We start from the raw sequence: 22,189 nt of genomic DNA on the forward strand, positions 1-22,189 counted from the left end.
TACACGAAATTAAAATTTTTGGAATTTCTAAGATTGAAGGCCCTAGATTACCAACTGGTAAACTGAAGATAAACACTATGATACAGTATGATTATTGAGATGAGAAGTTGCTTATGACAGAAAGCAACGAAACAGCATTGCCAATATTAGATATTATAAAAATATACAATACGTCATTATTTTTAAAACCATGACGTACACGTCTCCTTTCAATAGTCGCACTATACACAAATTAAACACTATAATATGTCACATGCTACACTCATGACTCCATCTAACACAAAAAAAATCATAATCTACAAATTTTTGTTTAAAATATATTCTTTGTTATAATTATTGTTAATTCCACGCCTGTTACATTAAAGCTCGTATCATTACACAAAGCAATATAAAATACGTAAATGTAATTTCCGTGTATAAGCAATTAAAAAGCATAAAATGAATGCATTGATACAATTCACATGTAAACTGATTATATTTTGCACATTTTGAATAAAAGTTATCTCGCCAAAGTAAATATGAGATGGTGTTACCGAGTTTTTGGAAGGGAGAAACAAATAAATTTTAATTACCGTGCTTACGAGAACCTTAAAGCGTTTGCAAGCTGTTAGACCATTTGCAATTTTTGAGTTAAATTGTAAAATGCAAAATTTGCACGTTCAAATTAAAAAATAACGGCGAATTCATAAGTCAACTGTAGTAGCACGTTACTTCACAAAATTTTGAGATGATCAAATTCTTCTTCTGCACGATATTCCCAAAATACATCGAAAACTTCAGTTTGTAGTTACGGAGACTATCTGCCTAACGACATCGTCAACAGATGGTAGATATATGGAAACGGGAGATCTACTTCTTCATACTCTCGGGGTTACGGAACGTCGTGGAAAAATGAAATTAGACGGTCACCGAATTATTAGAATATTACAATAAGGGACTAGCTCACGCTCGGAAATTTATAATGTACATTATCTCCATCACGTGCCAATCTGGCTTTATTTATAACTCCTGGAAAGCTTATTTTTAAAAGAATACCTTTATTTAAACATTGGCGATCTGTGCTTATCAGATTTTACAAAGTCTAAAATTTTATCGTTAGGCGGACTGAACAATACATAGTTCACATGTTAAAATTATCTAATTTCTGAACATACAAAATACATCCATTAACAGACTACTTATTAATTGGTACTAGTGATCAATTTTAACATACATTTTATTGGATAATTTTGCCTTGTTAACAGACTCCATTGTTTTCTATGTTGTATCAGATCACTAGACAAGTTATATGTCCAGAGAACATTTTTAGGTATAAATAATCACTTCCTGTGCAAAACGATTAATATTTTACTAAAGAATTAGTTTAATTTCTTGTAATTATTTCTCCCAGTAAGCTTCTTATGGAAAGTCGCCGAGGTGGAAAAGTGATTCTGAGGAAATACTACATATCCGAAATGAAAATTTTTTGCAGTTTCTCCCATTGAAAACTGGTAAACAAAAGATAAATAGCATACTAGCACAAAAAATATAATCAGATTGTACAGACTTCTGTTCAAAATTTTAATTATATTATATAAAATTATAATTGTAGTTTCACGTATACTATACTGCAACTATTTTATTAACACGAGCAATGTAGTATGCGTAAATGTAATATCCACAATGAAAAGATGACGTCACTGTGACGTCATAAAATCCCCTGACGATTTCTTTGGAAATAAACGGCCTGCCGTCTTCGCCTTTCGAACGAAATCAGTGTTAAGCCATAAATAAGGCATTATTATCAACGAACGCCTCATATTTTACTATATCACCGCTCAAAATGGCAAACGCTTTGTTATAAACAATATATTTGTATTGTTATCTATGTATTTTTACAATGTTTGTTATCGTTATCCTCGTCGCGCCTAAAAATAATGGTTTCTCTTAAAACCTGGCCACATAATAAAACAATACGTACACATTCGGCAAACATGTTCGTCGGCAACAGTCGAACACAAAGATGTGTCGAAAAACAAAACATACTCGGCGGATTGGCCACGTTCCAGCGCAAGAACCTACCGTGTGTAGAAATCCGGGAAAAAAGACGTGTCGTCTTCGTACTGGGGTGCCACGTTCAAATACATAGCACTGTGTTCCAACATTATCACAGGTAGAGGGCAATGACTAGAAGAACATGAAAACTGACGCAAACACACACTATTTTGACGAAAAACACGCTCGACCAAAACCAGCTCCTTGGAATTTTCACAATAACTTCACGAATCCGGTCGCCGGCAACACTTATCCTTCGAGTTCAGTTGGTGCGAATCCGTCGCGAAGGTCCTCGACGGTCCGTTTTGGCGGTATCATTTTTCCCGCTGGGATTATCCGCGATTTTCGCGGCGGCAGCGCAGAAGAAAGCGATAAAAAAGGAACAGTATAACGGGTACACGGCACGCACTTGGAAAGTGTCGGACAAGAATCGACGAACGAACGTACTCCTACTTTGCAAGCCGGCGACTCAATGGCAACGTCGACGTATCCGCGCCGCGAGGATTTCGAATGGGGTTAGTAGGTCGCTGTGACGCAGTCGGATACCGCGAACGCAGCCGATTATTCGCCGTTTTGATCGAAACGGCAAGGCTGACGATCGAAAATAGGATTTTTTGCAAACCCAACGCTATTGGCAAAAGCGTATGCCCATACTGCAAAACGGGTCGGCAGATTGTTCCCGATTGGGCAGATCTCTTCGTTGTTGCTTGTTGCTATGTCGAAAGTTCACGTTTTTTACACTCAAATTTCGTGTTTCACCGTGTAATAAGAAATTTCGATTATGTATTTAACGTTTCTTTTCAATAAACTGTGGACCGTGAGTAATGTAATGAACACTGGCTTAAAATTTATACCAGGTCGTCTATGTTTCATAAAAAGTCTGCAAGTTTATTTACGCTGAGCTTCCTTAGCCTCTGAAGCATGACCAATACCGCATGCATTCATTGCTGGGTGCACTTTTCAATAATGATTTCGATTTTAATTGTTCCGCCAATTATGGTTAGGTATGCTTGTGATACGATACCAATCGGTGTCATTTGAAACTTACCAATATAAATTAAGATTTTAATCATAATCAGCGCTTGCCTTTGGTGTAAAGTACTGTAAAGAATAATTGCTACTATAAAGTTTTTCCGAATTTAACTAACAAATAACTTTTTGTCTCCCAAGCGTAAACTAAGGAAGTATTGTACTACTCGAGTTCAACGGGCGACTTGCTACATTAATGTTTCCCGACCTTTCATGACCCCCAGAATACGAAAACACAGATCTCTCGTTTTCGTTACTTCAACAATAGTAAATATTATTTGTATTTTATAAAATATCATACTCCTCCACTTGTAGTTTATAAATCCGTGTTGAATTTTTACTCTATGCATCCAGATTTTTGTTAAAAAAATCAAATTGTATAACATTTAGCAATTTAACTTTAAAACTGCAAAACCGAATGTTCTGAAACCTTGTAAACGTTCTGAAGTTATCGTAAGCGTGGTAAATTTGTAATCAAAATATATGTTTATCCCCCCAAAAAATTACATTCATATTATTCTAGAATAGCTTATTCAGAGTGATTAAAAAAAATCAGGAACGCTTCACTCCAATTTCCCAAAAATTTGGAAATACAATACTATTATTACTAGTATTACAGTGCTCATTGACACGTTTCCTTGCAAAAATGTTGATGACAACCATCACAAAATTGCCTAAAGGAAAAAACTCTTTTCAAACATACGCGTAGCACGCTTCCTTGCAGATACTTTAACATTACATACATATCTTTATTTTAACTTACAGAGGTTGTCATAAAAATATAAAATTTGCAAAATCGGTTCACTCCATTTTTCCAAAAATTTGTAAAAACAATACTGTTATTATGAACACTGCACATATCCAAATTGATATCCGTGTTCTCGCAAAAATGTTGATGACATGATAACGAAATTTTGTGAAAGAAAAACTCAATTGAAACATACGCTTAGCACGCTTCTTTACATTTACTTCAGCATTACCCACACATCTTTATTTTACTTAAAAGAGTTCTCATAAAAAATCTTAACATTAAATTTTATAATTTTTTGAAAAAGCTGAATATGTTTTATTGTACATTAGAGGGAAGAGAAGTTCTGACGAAATAACCTTAAACCAATATTTTTATTAAATTTTTCAAACAGTCCATATGGGTCTGTAAAGTGCAAAATACATATTTTTTGCATACAAGGTCACAAAACAACTTCAAGTGGCGTAAGATTCAAACATCTTGCAGGCTACCGAATATTTTGATTGCGATTTCCGATACATCGCTTTGGATAGTGCGAATTTAAGCGGATGTATTTTGCATTTTGCGAAAACTCCACGCCACTTAACTTCCTTTGGTAAGATTACGTTTAAGAAATAGTGTATTTGACACCTTTTACAAACGTAGATTTGAGTCATGTCTCACATGAATCATCTTTCTTACCTTTGAATATCTTACATACATGGAAGTTTCGAAAAACCGAATCAAAGGAGAATGCCAACGCTTTCATCAAGGTATTCTTTAATAAGCCAGATACAAGGGAATTATAAGTAGGACGGAATTACGGTTATAAGCTGACGGTGATCTTTCTGACATTTAATTGCGTAAAAATTTATCATGGAGTACCGTTCGATTCCATACTTTTATTACCCTTTTGAAATTAACAAAAATGTCTAATTCTGCTACTGTCGGTGTTTGCAATCAGCTCAGTAGCATCATTGAAAAGAACAAAAATTTCCGATAAACTTGAAAAATATTTATCACACTACATTTGGAAAAAAAATCAGTTTTTCGAAAAACTTAATGGTTATTGTTTTATCTGTGATCAGACCACTTATGTAGTTTGCATCACTGACATACCAATCCTAAATCGCTTTATCTTTATAAACTTAAAAAAATCAACGTCATCTTAGCATACATTTTGCACTTGAATTTTTTTAAGAAAATTCAAATTCTTCCAGCTGCAACATATTTCGACAATTCTTGGAGTAGCTCTTACAAATTTTGTTCCCCATGTGACTTCCTTGTCTAGGGACGACCTAACTATTCGCTGGTGACAAACATGTTGTGTTAATTATGATAATATAAATAACCTAGACTTCAAAAAAGGATCACGATATGAAAAAAATGAAATTCATATCGGGCAGGTCATATGCAACTTCTAGATTACAGGCACTAATCGAGGATTTCGATTGATCTACATCTTATAGGTTCAGTTTAACACGAACAACCATTAACTTTAACAGGCGAAGATCTAGGTTAGTGACGATTGTCTGGACGCTATTTCCACGGCAAATAACGCTGCAATATGGTCAACAGTCGTAGATAAAATCGACTCTGCAGGCTAGTTAGTTGTATCAACCGACGTTTAAACTCAGCTTTCCTGAACCCAGTTCTGTAGCTTTGTCTTAACCAATGACAAACTGATTAAAAACGTACTCGAAAAGACTCAAAACTCAAGCAAACAAATCTATTTTTTAAGGCGAAGACATTTGATTGCTGTCTGGATACAATATTTTTATTTAGCATTGCCAGACAAATTAATAAATTCATACAATAAACGAAAAGTTCAACAAAAGTTTTGAATACGAAAATTCAGACAAAGTAATTTATGAACATGTCTTGTAAATCGCTTTGAAAGTTTCTACAGCAAGCAATAAATACAGATAAGATAATTCTCAAAAGGTTCAGATCACTGTAAATACTTGATAAAAGGTCTTGTAATTTACAAATCCAAATCAATTTGATTTAATATATTTCGACACATTCCAGACGCTATACAGTGAGCCCTTCAGATGTGTCCTCGTCGCACAACAAATAGAATTTCTTAAATTCATTGTAAACTTGATATAGGGGTGTCAACTTGTTTTAAGTTTTATAGGAATTGTTTGCAACTTTTATGTTTTTCTCTTCGGGTTTTCTTGCTGTATTAAATGGTTCTAAATGAGTTCATTTTTATTCCCTGGCAATGGAATGTTTTTCCATTAACATTTTGGATTAGCAGTATCTGCTGTATTGATGAGATTCTCTCACTACAAAAAGTCGTAAAATCTGCGATTTGCAAAACATGCAAAATCGATTTGTTTTGGTGTCTTTTGCTAAACAAAATTTGCTTATAATGTGGCGCAGAAAACAAGTCCTATCAAGGTACAATGAAATTTACCGGCTATTTATTACGGTTAGTGACTACAGCGGCCTCGTGCGGCTTGGGAGATCTGCGGCGGTTTTCTAAAATATCGCTTCGGCTGCCCTCTGCCATTCAAACGATTACTACGTTAACTAACATTGATTAAAATATTGTTAAGAATTAACAAATATTAATAGTGAGTGGAATGCAGTGTTTAGACCAAAACTACTCAATACGCTTTGTCATGAATGTGGTTAAAGGATCATTTACTTTTCAAATCGTAATTAATTACGGAAGCAACCCGTGTCTCCCATCTTCTTTGTTTGAATTCTACCTGGGAACATTACACTGGCGTTGCCTCACTATTTTGCTAATACATTTTTAACTATCAATGAGGATATCTAAAACACATAGCAACACGTGGTAAGATATTTGGAATACGTTGTTCACTAACTGCAACAGAAGTAGATGTGAAAGTAATTTGCAACATGTTTATAGGTTTTTCTGTGTTGCATAGAACCATCAAAATTACAAATAAATGTTAACTTATTTTTTGGCAAAAATTGTATCTTCAGCTTATTGATTGTTAAATAATATTACGTCTTACATACATTTTTTGGGAATTTATAAATGAAATGTTTTGTAAGATCCAAGGTCAAAATTGTTATACACAGCAATGTTGTCCTTTTTTTTATACGTTGAAAAGTTAACGTCGATATTTCCAAGTGTTGGTAATGTGTTAAATAAACCTCAAGGATGTTACTGCACAGTAGAAAACAATGACAGAAGGCTAATGTTATTTTGAGAAATTATTTTTATGACAAACACTTTGGCTTGTTCTGACGGGATCCCCTAACGATGTATTTAATTTACGATTTTTTTTACATACATTTATTAGTGTTACGGCGCAATTACACCAAAGGTTTCGAGGGCACGTGCATTTGCAATAATCACCAAACATACGCATGTAATATAGTGCTCTAAAAAAATGCAAATTAACTTAAGACTCTTCATTTTGTGTTATTTACTGAGTCGGTTTATCTTTATATCATGAATATTGAAGAAGAACTAATTTAGAAAAGCACAACTAATATCGAAAGAGTGGATGCATGTTAGGGTGTATTTTTCAATGAAAATTTGTTTAATAATGCTTGAGAATGATGTAGTAGGGATAAATATATTTATCATTTGAAGCAGACAATGTACCACTAATAATATTCCTGTGAGTTGTTTTGGAGGTAATTGATAATATAACCACACAGACGGCGACATGAGTCATGACACGTCGAGAAAACATGAAAGTAGTCAGTCGCCCGATGAACACGATTGCAATATTTCCTTATAATGCTTGGGAAGTAAAACAATGTCAGTTCTCTACAAAACGCTCATTTATTTGATTTCGCGATTTTTTGGTATTTATTTTGAAGCTTCAAAAGATTTTAACAGAAACGTACACACTGCAGACCACAAAATAATAGAATAAGAAGTGAACCGCAAAATTCGTTATTGCACAGAAACTTTAGAAACAAAATATATACTAGCTTTTTTACTGACAGTTTGGTATAATCGGAATCACGAAACCTTGACAGCATTTACTGTTTTTTACTTTGTCCACAATTTGCTGTTGTCTACAGACAACGACTTTCATACTTTTATCTATAATATGTGTAAAACTTGGCTTTTGTTTGTGTTATAACTAATAATTAACTACGTCAACATTTCCTTTTGTTGTGTAAATGGTTTACTAATATTAGGTACAAACTGCAATATTTATGCCATGACAATAAACCTACAATTAAAAGATTAAACAGCAATATTCTCTGAATTTTCCCAGATGTTATTATTTTGCTTTTTGTTTCGTAATAATATAATTTTTATTTTTAAACCATGCTGATGCTTTGATCGAAAAAGCATTCGACAACTCATCACCGCAAACATAAAATTTATTCACTTATGACTCCGTGTACAACACCCATAAAGCTTTGAAAAGACCTGCAAATTACAGGTGTATGTAAATTTGAAGGCGATCGTGGAGTATTATCAAGGGGCCAAATTGAGCGATTTCGCAGCGAGGCAAGCCAGTAAAACAACAACAAAACAACCACAACCAGCAGATTCTATTTCAAAATCATTACCAAATATTTCGTGGCGTATTACTTTCGTTTTTGTTGTTTGGTCTGTGTGATTATTCAAGCATTACACGGGTAATTTAAGTTGAGACATAAAATAAACCGGTGACGGCAACATTGGACAACTAAAATCACTTTGCTTCAAAGTAAAATCGCCCATTTTTTCCAAGCTTCGTTGAAACGTCATCAACTTGTTCAATGATAAAACCAATGTTAGTGTGTCAATGTCGCTGAACACAGCTAAATGCGTATGATTCAACCGAATAGGAACAATAAGGTAAAACAACTGCCGGGGAACCTAAAAGTTTATGACTACAAATTACTTGCTGTAAAAAAATGAAAGTCATTTACTTATTAGACAAGACAAGCAATGAGAGGTGTGGAAACAAACAAAATTAGCTTTTCACATATCACTACTGCATTAGGGTCGACGGTAGGTGTTAGAATATACATACTTAACATCAAAAGAAGACATTTACGCTATTTTCCCAATTTCCATTATTACCTTCCCATTAAGAAAAACACGTTTTATTTGACGCTTCCGTAACATGTTCCACAACTTGCAAATGCATGAACAAATACTGGAAATTAGACGCTTCGAGCATTGTCACTGTGAGAATCTACATACATATTACAGCGACTGTTAACAACAATGATCTGTGTTACAATTATTTCATACTAACACGAATCGCCACCGTCGATGTTGTAACCGAATAATCAATGGCGTGAATGCGGCTTAACACTATTGAACTTCCAGCCAACTAGTTCAGTTGAATTTGAAAGTCAAGTTCTTAAATTATGCAACAGTAAAGATTAGAGATGTTCGTGTAGAACATAAAGCGTTGAATTTTTGTCGACCTCAAGGAAATCTTCAACACGGTGTCCATGTTTGGCGCAAACGTAATTATGACTACGACATAAAACGTGAACATTGTGGCAAATTCTACATTCGTCCTAGGTACTTTCTTGCTAACCGTGGTCAGCCAGTTATTGCGTGACACGACACACAATGTGAACAGCACATTAAATTACCTTGAATATGAGTTACAATAAATTGGATTTTAGGAACCCCTTTTGTAATTGGTACGATCTAAAATGATTTCTCATTTCGTCTAAAAGGAGGCCACGCTTTTTAGTTTTCGGAAGAACAACACATGTTTAAAAGCAAAAGTGAATCACAAAGGGAAATCCTTTTAAGTAATACCTACCAGTTTTCGTCGCATGGTATTGGTTATTTCGACACCGCACCGATAACACCATATCCACTATATTATAGGTTTTTTACGTGCCGTTTACAATGCCTACGTTTTATGCAGATGTCCTACTTACTGCTCACTAAGAAGACAATAATTATTATCATAATGACCAAAAAGACATGCAGGGTGTCTCAACGAAAAGTTTTGATGGCGATTTATCTATTGACGAAACTTTGTCGAAAAAAAGCAAATTCATTTCTACACCCTACAGATACCTACATAGTGATAATTCTCCGGCATTTTGTTAAAATTAGCCAATTACGAATTCGAATTGACCCCTCCATTTCAATTTTTCCTCGTCACAACTCACTCGTGGGTTGCCTTCATCAATATTATATAAAGGTAACGTTATTTTTTTAGTCAAATGTCCTACGTATGTGAAATTTATTGAATATTATGTCACCGCAAATTTGTGATGGTGACATTTATCTAGCAATCATATATCATATCGACCGTTTTCGAGTTATTCACAACATCGTAGATAGATTTATCCCGCTTATAACGGCTTATTTGGAAAACTTTTTTCATCAGTAACATGAAGCTGTAATAAAGTTTTATAGTTATTTGAAATCATCCTTTTTTACTTTCTGAGCTTAAGCTAAGGAAGTGTGTATTGCAGTAGCCAGTTGGCCGAATAATGTTTTTCATGAATCGATGAACAATATTATTAACAACAATCACTGTAGTAGTTTCAGATACTGTCTCTCTAATAAAAATCAACACAAACAGGCGACAGACAGACAGACGGAAATGGGAAACCTATGACAACTTTATATAATATATATAATACATATTAGAAAAGAATTTATATTTAGCGATAGTTGTTAACAAAATAAGTTCTAAAGGAATCACGTTTGAGTAGTTAACATGAAAAAACACCAAGTATACTGGGTGGATCATCTAAGATTTAGATCTTAGATCATTTTAGCTTTTTTATTTATAAAAACTGCTACTTAAATTTGACTCATTTCTTAATTTTTAGGAGTTACCCTGTATCAGCAATTCAAAAACTTTTAATGCAATGATAAATCACAACAATCATCATTCTTTGCACATTTTAGACAGGATTTATTCGGCAAAATTTTGAGATGATTCATCGATTGGGGAGGGGATAAACAGATATATTTTGATTAAACATTTACCACGCTTACGGTTCCTGATTTAATCAATGTAATGAATTTACTCATTCATTATTTTTGCAGAGCATTCGATGTTGCAGTTTCAAAGTTAAATTGCAAAATATTATTACACAATTTTGATTTTTTTTTTCCAAAAATCTCGTCTAGGGTGCAAACTCGACACGGATTCATACACCAACAATTACAGGAGCATTGTATTTTATAAAATTAAAATAAAATCCCTATTGTAAATTTTGTAAATAACGTCATCCCATTGGTGGTGGGGACGATTAACCAAATTTTGGTTAGCTTTATACCGTGTACATGATGTTCCTAATATATTTACAAAATTTGACAACGATCAATCCAGTAGTTTCGGATATTATCCGTCTAATAAAAACGGGAGTCCAATGACTCAATTAGAACACTTCTTTAGCTTACGCTCGGAAAGAAAACATATATTGCACTGTTTTACCTAAAAAATGTTTAACTAAAATTATTGCAAGCACTCCTTAATTAAGTTTTTAAAAAGTTGTATATAAAAAATTGTTGAGGCAAAACGTTTAAGCTGCTTGAAAAACATTTTCAAGTTTATGAATTCCCAATCACAAATGACGTTTAGGTGACAAATTATCAAACAATTGACATAATTCTGAAGTATAAATTTTGTAATCAGGAAAATTATTATAACTTCTAAAACGCAGGGTTTGTTCAGTTCAGTTTTTAGATAAAATACATCTTTCACTAATGGATAGTGGGTATTAATTTAAGGCTACTCGAAGTTTAAGTGTTATTATCTTTAAATCTTCGTAGTAAAGCCAAGATACAAAGCCTCACTTTAGACTAACTAATTCAACCTTTTTGGAGTTTTAAAAATCAACAACCAAATTAATTAACTTTCAGAGTGGAATAACAAAATTTCTTTCTAATATGAAAAACGGCTGAGATCTGGATGTTTCAATGTCATCTAAAAGTCGTCATAATGGACCTCAAACAAAAAAATTCGAACATCGTCTGACAGTCGTTTGAGTTTTAAAATAATTTGCTGGAAAATACAATTTTATAAATTTCCATGTTTAACACATAAAGTATACCAATGAAAATAGTGGTTTTATGACTTTGACTTTTCCAACTCCCTCGTTTAATCCTGTTTAGGAGAAGCGTGCCAACCAAATAGAACAAAAAGCCGCTATTTAGTTTTGGGATGGTGTCATAGGTTTGCATCCAATAAGCTGCATTATTCTTTGGTGCACTATACTATTACCCTTTAAAAATTGAAGTTAATGTTCATTATAGATTCTATCGAGTCCACCTTTTTTAGATTATTACCTTACGTCTCGATTCTTCTTAAAATTTTCTGAAGGAGGGAGCGACTTTTTAAAGTATGTACGGTATATGAAAATGATTTTTAACCATATATTGGAATGTGCGTTCTATTATTTACTTTCTCTTTGAACAATGATTTAGTTTTTAATAAAACAACAAACTACTTCAAAATAATGTTCTTATCAAAGTATTTTTTTAGAATGTTGAGTTGTATGTTATTCCCTTTCTAATAGAAATTGCATAACTTCACACATTTCAATTCATTTAAATGTCGATAACAAAGAATTAAAAGATACGTTTATTGCACTCATATCTGATAAAATGGCAAATATCTAACTTTACTGCTAATTAGCTTATCGGGCATTGCTTCCCTGTATCTCGTGCGTACTTTTATTTATTTAGAAATTATCTGTGCAAATTTTCCTTTGTCTGTAGAATTTATTATTTGATTTTAAGAATTAACGTCTAATGCCTGTTTGTCCTGTTAATTGTGAATGTATGATGAATGCATGAAAAACTCTTATATATAAATAATTACTGCAGTTGTTTTTTAGGCTAAAACAAACCACAAGTTGATTTCAATTCGGTTGAAATTTAGGTACAACAACATTATACAGGTTACTGTCGGCTTTGTACTGTTGAAAGTATTGTATCTTCGGAAACAACTGTTCTCAAAAACCTTTATTATGACACCCGGGATGATTTTTGTTTAAAATTATGTTGTTTTTTAAAAAATAATTACTAATTAAGCGACGTCAAAGAATTGAACAAAAAATTATTCTTGGTACCTTTAACGCAGTGAACATTTTTTTAAGAATAAGCCACTGAACACCCTTTATGAGTGAAATAAAACATCATTTAAAAGAAAAAATTTTGTATTTTTAAATGTTCATTTCTAGATTACATTTTCCAGTTTTCAATCAACATGTGAGACGAAAATATACCTTATGATGTAATGAGATTTGAACCACGTAAAAGCGTTTGTATGCAAAAATTAACAATGGTAAGAACTAAAAAAACTTATTGTAATATTTTTTCATATTTCTACGCAATACTTTAAGGAATCGTGACGAAAAAGTTCTATTTTGACAACTATTTAGTTTGCTCGAAAAAGTTATTTTTTGGCACTTATACAAATAACATTCATAAAGCCATCACTACGAAATTATAGCAGCAAAAAAGCGCCGAGAAAACAAAATCTACCAGTTTAATTGGTCGGATTACCAATTTAGTGTCAGCTGATATTTTCTCAAAGGTTCATCATTGTATTCAACCAAACCGACGATGATTGCTTTTCAAATATTCTGTTGGACGGCAGCGCCACCAAGTTTCGGATGAATTAAATAAGGAAAGCGTCAGCCTGACGTCACCGCTCGATACGTGTGTACTGCTCGCGAAAGCTGTTATCAATGTCAGCTATAAAGTAAGAGTAACTGTTTATTTACAATGTTGCCATCTATCCTGTGTACACAGAGGTAAGCTTGTGTGGAGAAATTCTCGTATGATTCTTTTACACTGTACCTTTTGTAAAAGACGACGAAATAAAATTGAACGGTAACACACTTACTTCTTTGGTGAAACTTCTTCAAACTATGGGTTGTACACTTAATAACCATATAAACCACAAAATTGTTTGTTCAACATAATAAATTCCATTTTAGATTTAAACAAAAACTTTATACTGGAATACATAAAATGTAAATATTTAGTGTATGATTTGTCAAAAAACCAACAAATATTAGAGATATGTTTTACATATTCGCGCTACTGCCCGAGGAGAGTTATATTGTTGAATTTGTTATATAATTACAACTCTTTTTAATTAAATCTCTGACAAGTACGAGTTTGGACTATCTTTTACAGTCAATTTTTTTGATAAAAACTTTATTTGATTAGATAAACAAGCACCGGTTACACATATGTAAGCTGTTATTAGCAGGTAGTGTTTTATTTTCTAATAATACGGAAGCAACTGGGTGTTAATAAGATTTATTACCTAAGTGAAATACGTGAAAATGTAAAAACTGTAAATTATGTTAATTACACTTACCTATATTTTATAATTCAAGATCTCTAATCTACATTGCTGTAAATATTTAGTCTATTACAAATTGAGGTACCAATAACATGCAATTCGATTTGGAGATAATTATTATTGTTGACAACCTTCCTAGATGATTTATTATTTTTTCGTTGCATTAGAAAACAGTTTTAAAATATGAAGTGCACAAAACCAAAATAAAAAAAAAGCGGAACGTAAGTATTATGAAACAATTTACATATACCCATGGAATAGGCAATGGATTAACCGCAGCAGTCGAGTTGCTTTTACATAACGGTACATATAGTAACATACATACAGATACCTACTTAAGAAAGAATAATACCAGTTTTTATCTTTGGTAAACACGTATTTTTGCTTTCATATTTCCGTTAATTTTATACAGACAAAAAACTGAAGAACGAGTTATTTGAAGGACTGTGAAGTGAAAAAAAGGCAATTACATAAAGAATCTTTATCCATCATAAAATAACATAACTATATACTAACATTCGGACACGATTATGCTATTACACATATGTTACGCAACCTACTTTTTCCAACTCACACAAAAACCTTAGAAGTAACTGTACCGACAGTGCTGATAGGTGGTATAAATCCGCCATTACAATAGTTATGACCTTAACAGAATCGGTATAATTTTGACAAAAATTAAAATTGAAGAAAAACTTTACGCAACCCAATAAAATAGACTTTGATTGAGCTCTACGAATTCTGTTGTCAAATTTTGAATTTTATGTATCAGCTATATGAAACTAGTAAGCAAAATTGAAAACACAACGTTCAGAAAAATACACTATTAAATATCACACGTGGTAAAAGAAGATATTTCACGTAATACACAATATTATCTGCTACAACAACGAGGACAATATATTATATAAGGGTCTGCTTTTAGCACTATGTTTAAAGAAAATTTTTATATTGATTGTTTTACTGTATTACGTCATAGAGAAATAATTACTTTACTGTTTCTTTAAAAACAAAAAATCCTGATCCTAACAATAGTGACCAAGTATTATTTATGCATCTCTCTTCGACCGGTTGCTTCACTGGGGCACCTGAATATTGTAAATCTTTTAAATTTTCGAGTCGGCGCAAAATTTCAGGGATTCGCATTACATAATCATTAAAACAACAGTTAACTGCTTCCATACTTTCCACTGGAGGTTTTTATGAAAGCTTATATTACCTTCTTGATATAGGATACAATATAAATAGAAATAGCTCGCAATTGCTTTTTTTTAACTTTAGAAAAAACGCGCGAAACTGTTAACGAAACTTTTACGATAAAAAAATATAATACACATCCCACGAAGTAATAATTATTAGAAATCGATAAGTAGTTGTTCATTTATGATCACCTCCTTTAAACGGTGCTTTCAGAATGCGTTAAAGCAAACAATCGAGTCTACGGAACACCTTATTGATCACTAAAAGATTATTTTGACATTACTGGAAGCTCCTCGCCATATTTGCTTGCAATAAATTACTATCAGTTCTTTACGCCCGTTACAGACCATGATGCAGCACATCCAGTGAAAGGCTCCTATAAATTGGGAGGATTCCCAGAGATAATGGAGGTAATAGCTGCACGATTAACTTTGAACGCAACTTTTTACAATTTATACGTTTCAAAAATTCCTTGTTCATTCCCTTCTGCTAACTAGCTAACCATAAAGTTTTATTTTCATTACGACCGAGAAGGTAAAAAACGGTGTTATTGTTGGAAACATCAACAACCATCATCAACCGCACTTTACAATTTGGAATTGTTATTACCCACTATGCTTTGGAGGCAAGATTATGATCTCATAATTCGGTCACGACCAATTATTAGCGGTGGCGGCCGCAAAAAACCAGGTATAATTCGACAAAAATCAAAATAAATGGTCGAGTGTCAATTTAGTCACTGTTGAATTTTAACAGCCGATTGGTTCTTTGAATTGTCCATAAAAACAGTTACAGCTCAATTATTGTGCGACAGTTGCACTATCGTTGTCGTAAACTAAGGCATTGATTTGCGAAATGTTCACGTTTACACAATGCAATGATCAATTTATTCCACTGTCATGTTTTTACTCTGACGTGTCCCAACATTAATGATACAATCTTTCAAAACAAAGTTCGGAGAAACTGAAGCCATTACAGTTTCTAAAAATCCGAGTTCGAACGTAATTTAAAAAAAAATGTATTGAACGAAGTACGTCATGCATTCTTACTTTAAGACAACTATAACGTCCAAAAATAAACAATACTTGTTACCTACATAAAGAAAAGTAACCTAAGAAATATTAACATAACCAGTAATAAAAATGTTATTTTTTCATCATTCCTGATACGCTTTTATAAAAGCACATTAACATTAAACGAGAAACTAAAAAAATTAAAATGCCTTTCAAGAGCATAAAGGATAACATTACAAACAGCCTTGAAAATTATCACATAATCTTCATACTAAGGAAGCCCGTTACATTGCCGACATTGCATAAAAAAGTTTAATGACATATGTTACGCAGATTTAAGAGGAAATACTTCCGCTTAAAGCTCATCTTATCTTTTTTGTTGTTATTTAGTAATTCTTTCATCACATGTGGGTGGTGTTAGTTATACAGGATTGATATGCACTGACGATTACAGCTTTATTTGCTACAACTAATCTATAAACTAAGTATCTTGCGGCTTTTTAATGTTCAGATGTATAAAAATCATTTTGTGTGCGGAATAAAATAAAAAGAAAAAAGAAAAACGAATTTAAATTTCGCTGAAGTTTATAACACGGTGACAGTCTTTTAAACCGGTTATGAAAGTTACATAATTGTTAGTTAACATTGTTTTCCATCATTCCAGTACTACAAGCTTTTAGAGTTTGTCAAAACTCATACATGGTGCTTAAAAACCAAGTAGGATATTGTTCCGAAACAGTAAAAGAAATCAAAATCTGAATTTGAAGAATATGGTTTGTGGCACTGGAGGAAAATATAGAAAAGCTAAATATCAGAAATTGGAAAAATAAACCAAGAGAAATAAAACAAGAGAATAGAGAAAGATTTTCCTTTAACCCTTAGGGCTACAAGCTTGTAGCGATGTTGTACATATATATAATTCAAATTTATACAAACAGTGCAGATTTATGAGCGGTATAGGGAGTGAGGAAATAAAGGTTATACAAAGACTGTATGCAAATCATTCCGTTCTGTAATTTTAAAAGATTCATGGAGATCTCGATGTAAATTTTTTCTTAGTGAATTCGATATTTATGTCTTTGTTGTTTTTTTTTTAATGTGACATCGATCACATAATTTAATTTTTTTTAAATCTGCAATATTATCCACACAGAACGACTTTTTATGAACAAATTTGTTTAAGATTTTTGAGTCCTGACGAAGTCAAATATTAATTTTGATAAATACAATGTAATTCCAATTATGAAGTATCTGCTTCTACAATAATCGCATTTTGTTAATTACTTGCACAAGTAATAAAATTTTTGTAAATATTCTGAGAACCTTACATCCGTGTTCGTGCCTTATTGAAATTCATAAAAAACTTACCTCTGATGCAAACAATAAAAGTAAAATACATATTTTAAAATGATATCAATTTGTTGTTCCCTTCTTCAAAGCACACTTAAAATTTCAAAAAAACGTTTTAATTAGTAGTAACACTTCCTTAGCATTGATAATATGTAATTATAAAATTACATTACGTGTTAAAAACAAGGAATTTTATTGTAGATACAGCAACTAATCAAAAACATATAGGTAATTTAAAACTAGTTCAAACGTTTATAATTTTACGATGGCTGCTACAAAGAAGGGAAAACAAAAACAAGAATACTCTATCATAGTACCCATATCGTTTCACATGATGATGATATTCAAGGGAATAACTTATGACTCAAGGTTTCGACTTCTACTGCGATCCCAAGTCTTGCTACTCTTTATTAACATGAAATCACGATGATGGAAAATGATTCAGTAATAAACCGCACTATACAGTACCGGCTTTTTTGCCAACAACCGATCCGAAGGATTACACTTAAAAACATGGCAAAAATCATAATTACCAATGAAATGCACAATAGTTGCAAGAACTCGTAACTCGATGCCACAAGACAGCAAATAGGAACGGAAATCATCTAAAGCGTGAAAATTACAGTCACTAGTAAAAGTTTTTAGTTTCCGTTTATGCATCAGTGTCGAGGTGAATTCCCTCAACAAAAACGGCGCATTTTTGTCAAAAAAATACGAAGATAGAGTTACATGGATTTGAAACCGCTCGAGTTATTAGTATTATGTGCAAATTTAAATGGAATGTACATTCTTAAAATGTCTTTTTGAGATGACCTTCTCCTCAAAACTATTAAAACACAATTTGCTTTCATTTAATTTATTGCGCGCTCTATTGAACAGAAACAAAAATGTCTACACTCAAGATTTCATTTACATCCCGCAACTCTGGTTTCTAAACACGCTTCTGTAGATTTAATTACTTTCCGAAGCACAGTCAATAAAACTAAATTTAAATCACAACAATGTCCTTATGCTTTCCACAATTTAATTGATTTTGGATATACGATGCCGCTTGTACGCACTTCAAACGAGTATTCAATTATGTTTTACGAACCTGTTACCATTAGTCTTAACTTTTCAAAATTATGCAATAACATGTAGGCGCTGAATGAGTATAGGTAGAAAACGCCTTCAACGAAATGATTTCTAGGCAACCAACAAAGAAAAAATACTCACAAATGTAAAATTTACCCAGTCCTGTATGCTGTGGCAAAATTCTATTCAAGATCACAGGAAAAGTTTTGAATAACATTTGGAAATAATTTTTAGAATTTTGCGAAGCGTGGAATTAAAATGAGTAAGTCAACACACTTCTCGGACTTGAAAAGAAACACACTTACTCACTTCAAAGGCACTAACTTCAAATCATCAAGAGATTCCAGCAATGCGAAAAGCAAGCAAGCCAACAACATGACTAAAAACTCAAGCTTTAAAAAGGTCGTTCAGTTGTTGAAGGAAGACAATCCAGAAGGTTTACAAAAAATTATTGTGGTGTACCAACACACCAAAACGTTCATGAAGACATTCTTGACTTGATTCGTTCGCTGAGGGCACACCTTAAGATACTGCCTCATGTAACCATTGATAGTTTCTGTCATTTTTGGATGACGCCATCTGATACAAAAAAATTTCCAAAATATCAAAAAAAGTATGTAGTAACAAAATTGAGTAAAACTATTTAAAAATAATAACAATTCTTACTGTACCACAACCGCAAGCCAATTAAATAAATCTGGAGTAAACAATCATTCAAAACTAATACTCTATAAAATAGTAGAAATCAAGACATAAGCCAACCTTCAGTACTCACACCCCTAGTTTTTCTTTTCAGGCTAAAATTAAATTGCATATAATATTTAATTACTTAATAACGCGCACGGACACCGGTCATAAATGGAAGCTTTACCGTGCGTAAAAATCCCACACAAGAATGAAAGACACTTTTTTGTGAATTTTGTATACTACATTTCCTACAACTTCGTAAAAAGGAGCTGTCTTCGATGATTTATTATTCCTAAATATCAATGACAATGCAATTTCTTACCCAATATTCTTCCAATGTATACCGTTTTGAAAAAGTGACACGTAACTGAAAAAAAAATCTGGTTACGAGAGGTTATGATCGACGCGTGTACGACAGGACAGATGCGAAAAATCAAAGATTGGCTACGCATCTTTGAAATTGCAACAGGATAGACAAAAGTTTTTCGAGGTTAATGAAAGTTTTTAAATATATATGTGGGAATTTAAAATAATAAAAAATAAAGAGAAAACGTCTAATACTCCGTTCAATTCGCGTTGGTTCAAAATACGGTGGTGGTGGGGGAAGCCGCAGGTTGAGTATAGATCAACTAGTAAGCTACGAGTAGTTTCAGAAATAAAAACGCAGCTGTTAAAACCTGCCGACAGTTTGTTCAAATTTTCAGTGTTATGAAGATTATTTATTTATTTATTTATTTATTTATTTATTTATTACTACATTTTTTCCTAACAGAATAATCCTTATGAGGCAAAATCAATGAAAGAACACTAACGAAAATAAAAATAAAAATATAAATATAAGTAATAATGAAAATTTACTGGAACATTTTCCGAGGGTTTAACGCTTAATGAAAAATTTAACCAAGCCTCCAAAAGAGGTGAAAAAGAAATCAATGGGCTGAAGATATAAATTGACCGCTCTGGAGATAACATCTATATATGTATATGACTTAAGCCATAACTTGTCTAGTAATATTGGATAGCAAGTATCTTCTTAATTTTGCGATGTAGCTTTGGAACCTTGACATAAAAAAGTGTAGAACTTGAGGACAGTCTATTGTATTGTAAATACTTTACGGCAAAATTTAATAGCACAGATGTCTTTTCGATACGGTAGAGAACCATATAATATTGAAGTATTCAATTATCGGTAAAACTAACATTTTGTATAAAAGAACTAGACATAATAAATTTGAAAAATCTCTACAATGAGCTGTTATAAACCCACACAGACTGAACACCCTTTGGACTATACTGTCTGTATGTTCATCAAAACAAGGTTTAGAATCAAAAGTTACGCTTAAGTCAGATTACTCTTTACTCTTTTTACGTACACTTTAGACAGTACTGAAATATTATCTTGGGAAATTTTCTAGTGAAAGTAGTAATTTTATGTTTATCAAAATTTAATAAAACATTATTTAACTCACACCATCTAATCAAATTGTTAATATCCTTTTGAAGTTTAAGACAATCATCCCATATATGTATACTGTAATAAATTTTAGTCATCTGCACACAATACGTAGGAACAGTATTCAAATTGGTAAGAAACATCATTAATAAATAACAGAAAGAGAACTGGGCATGAAATGCTTATCTTGTGGAAATTCTCATGTGACTGTGAATGATTCTGATAGATAATTCTTAATATTATAATACGCCTGTGAGCGATTTGAAAAATAAGATGCAATCCAATTTAAAAGATTACTTTTTATTCCAAACAATTTAAGTTTTCTTAATAATATTCGACGGTCAACTGTATCAAATGCTTTTCTGAAATCTGTATAAACCGGAATAGGTTCCACGGGGCATTTAAATAGGAAAAATAGCTATAATGAGTTTAGAGAGCTATGAAATGTTTTAACAATTTGATCACTAATTAATGATTCAAAAACTTTAGAATAACAGGAAGGTTCCCAAATCTTAGGAAAAACTGCTGTTTTTAACGAATGTAGGAAAATATTGATAATAGGTTGAATGAGAGATGAACTGGACATATTAATGAAGTAAGGAGAAATATCGTCATGAAAGAAATTTTTAAACTGCTTAGTTTATCGAATACAATATTTTCGCTAATTTCCACGTTAGAAAGACAATCACAGTAAACTGACTTAAAGAAGTCAGCAAATAAGTTGGCAGTAGTAACAATGTTTTCGAGACTTTGTCATTCTAGAACGTTGTAGGTGGAAGAAAATTTGTCTTTAATAAAGTGTTCTTCATCAATTTTCAGTATTCTACTAAACACAGCTTTTTTTGTTCCATATTTGAGATTGTCAATTTTCTTGTCTCCCTATTTGTCTGACACGAGTCGCTTCTTATAGAGTCGTACGAAGGTAATAATTAATTTATTTATAAATAAAACTTCCTATAAGTTGTATGTATTCCCGACTAACTTTTCACTATGTATTTCAAAAATGAATTTAGTAAATGAAAATATTTTGTTCCATACAAATAATTGCAAATTGCAGTTAGACAGAAATAATAAAATATAGCAAGGATTTTCATTTTAGTGGAAAATGCCGTCTACAATAAACTAAACGCTGTTAAGTGTTTCAATCTGATCTACACCACAACGCGATGGGTTGTTCACTTCGCGCTTGAGCCTGGGAATTAATAATTTATGACGGGTTCCACCTTGTTGGTATCCAGACGTCTTAATAGCTTTCTCTTTCCAGACGCTGCGGAAGGTTTATCCAAACGTCGCTTTATAGCGCGATTGCGCCATTCTGCTCGTTTATGTACTTAAATCACAACAGTACTTAAATCCGAACGCTGTTTGAACA

At 32.5% G+C, this 22,189-nt stretch overlaps 1 protein-coding gene across 15 annotated transcripts in view; it reads right to left on the reverse strand.

Moving 5' to 3' along the window:
• Positions 1–22,189, reverse strand: part of LOC135122628 (nuclear receptor coactivator 1) — a 167,097-nt gene that overhangs the window by 53,487 nt on the left and 91,421 nt on the right. For 7 of the 15 annotated variants that reach the window (XM_064046920.1, XM_064046931.1, XM_064046919.1 and 4 more), the window contains exon 1: positions 2,062–2,493. The exons of the other annotated variants lie outside the window; for them this stretch is intronic. In XM_064046920.1, the coding sequence (XP_063902990.1) occupies positions 2,062–2,144 (83 nt within the window). In that variant the 5' untranslated portion in view covers positions 2,145–2,493. Of the gene's footprint in view, positions 1–2,061; positions 2,494–22,189 lie in introns of those variants that run through there. 15 annotated transcript variants of the gene reach the window in all.

The sequence above is a fragment of the Zophobas morio genome, unplaced genomic scaffold (assembly GCF_036711695.1).
Source record: "Zophobas morio isolate AGI-343-1 ecotype UQ-CSIRO unplaced genomic scaffold, CSIRO_AGI_Zmor_V1 ptg000005l, whole genome shotgun sequence".
Classification (NCBI taxonomy): Eukaryota; Metazoa; Arthropoda; class Insecta; order Coleoptera; family Tenebrionidae; genus Zophobas; species Zophobas morio.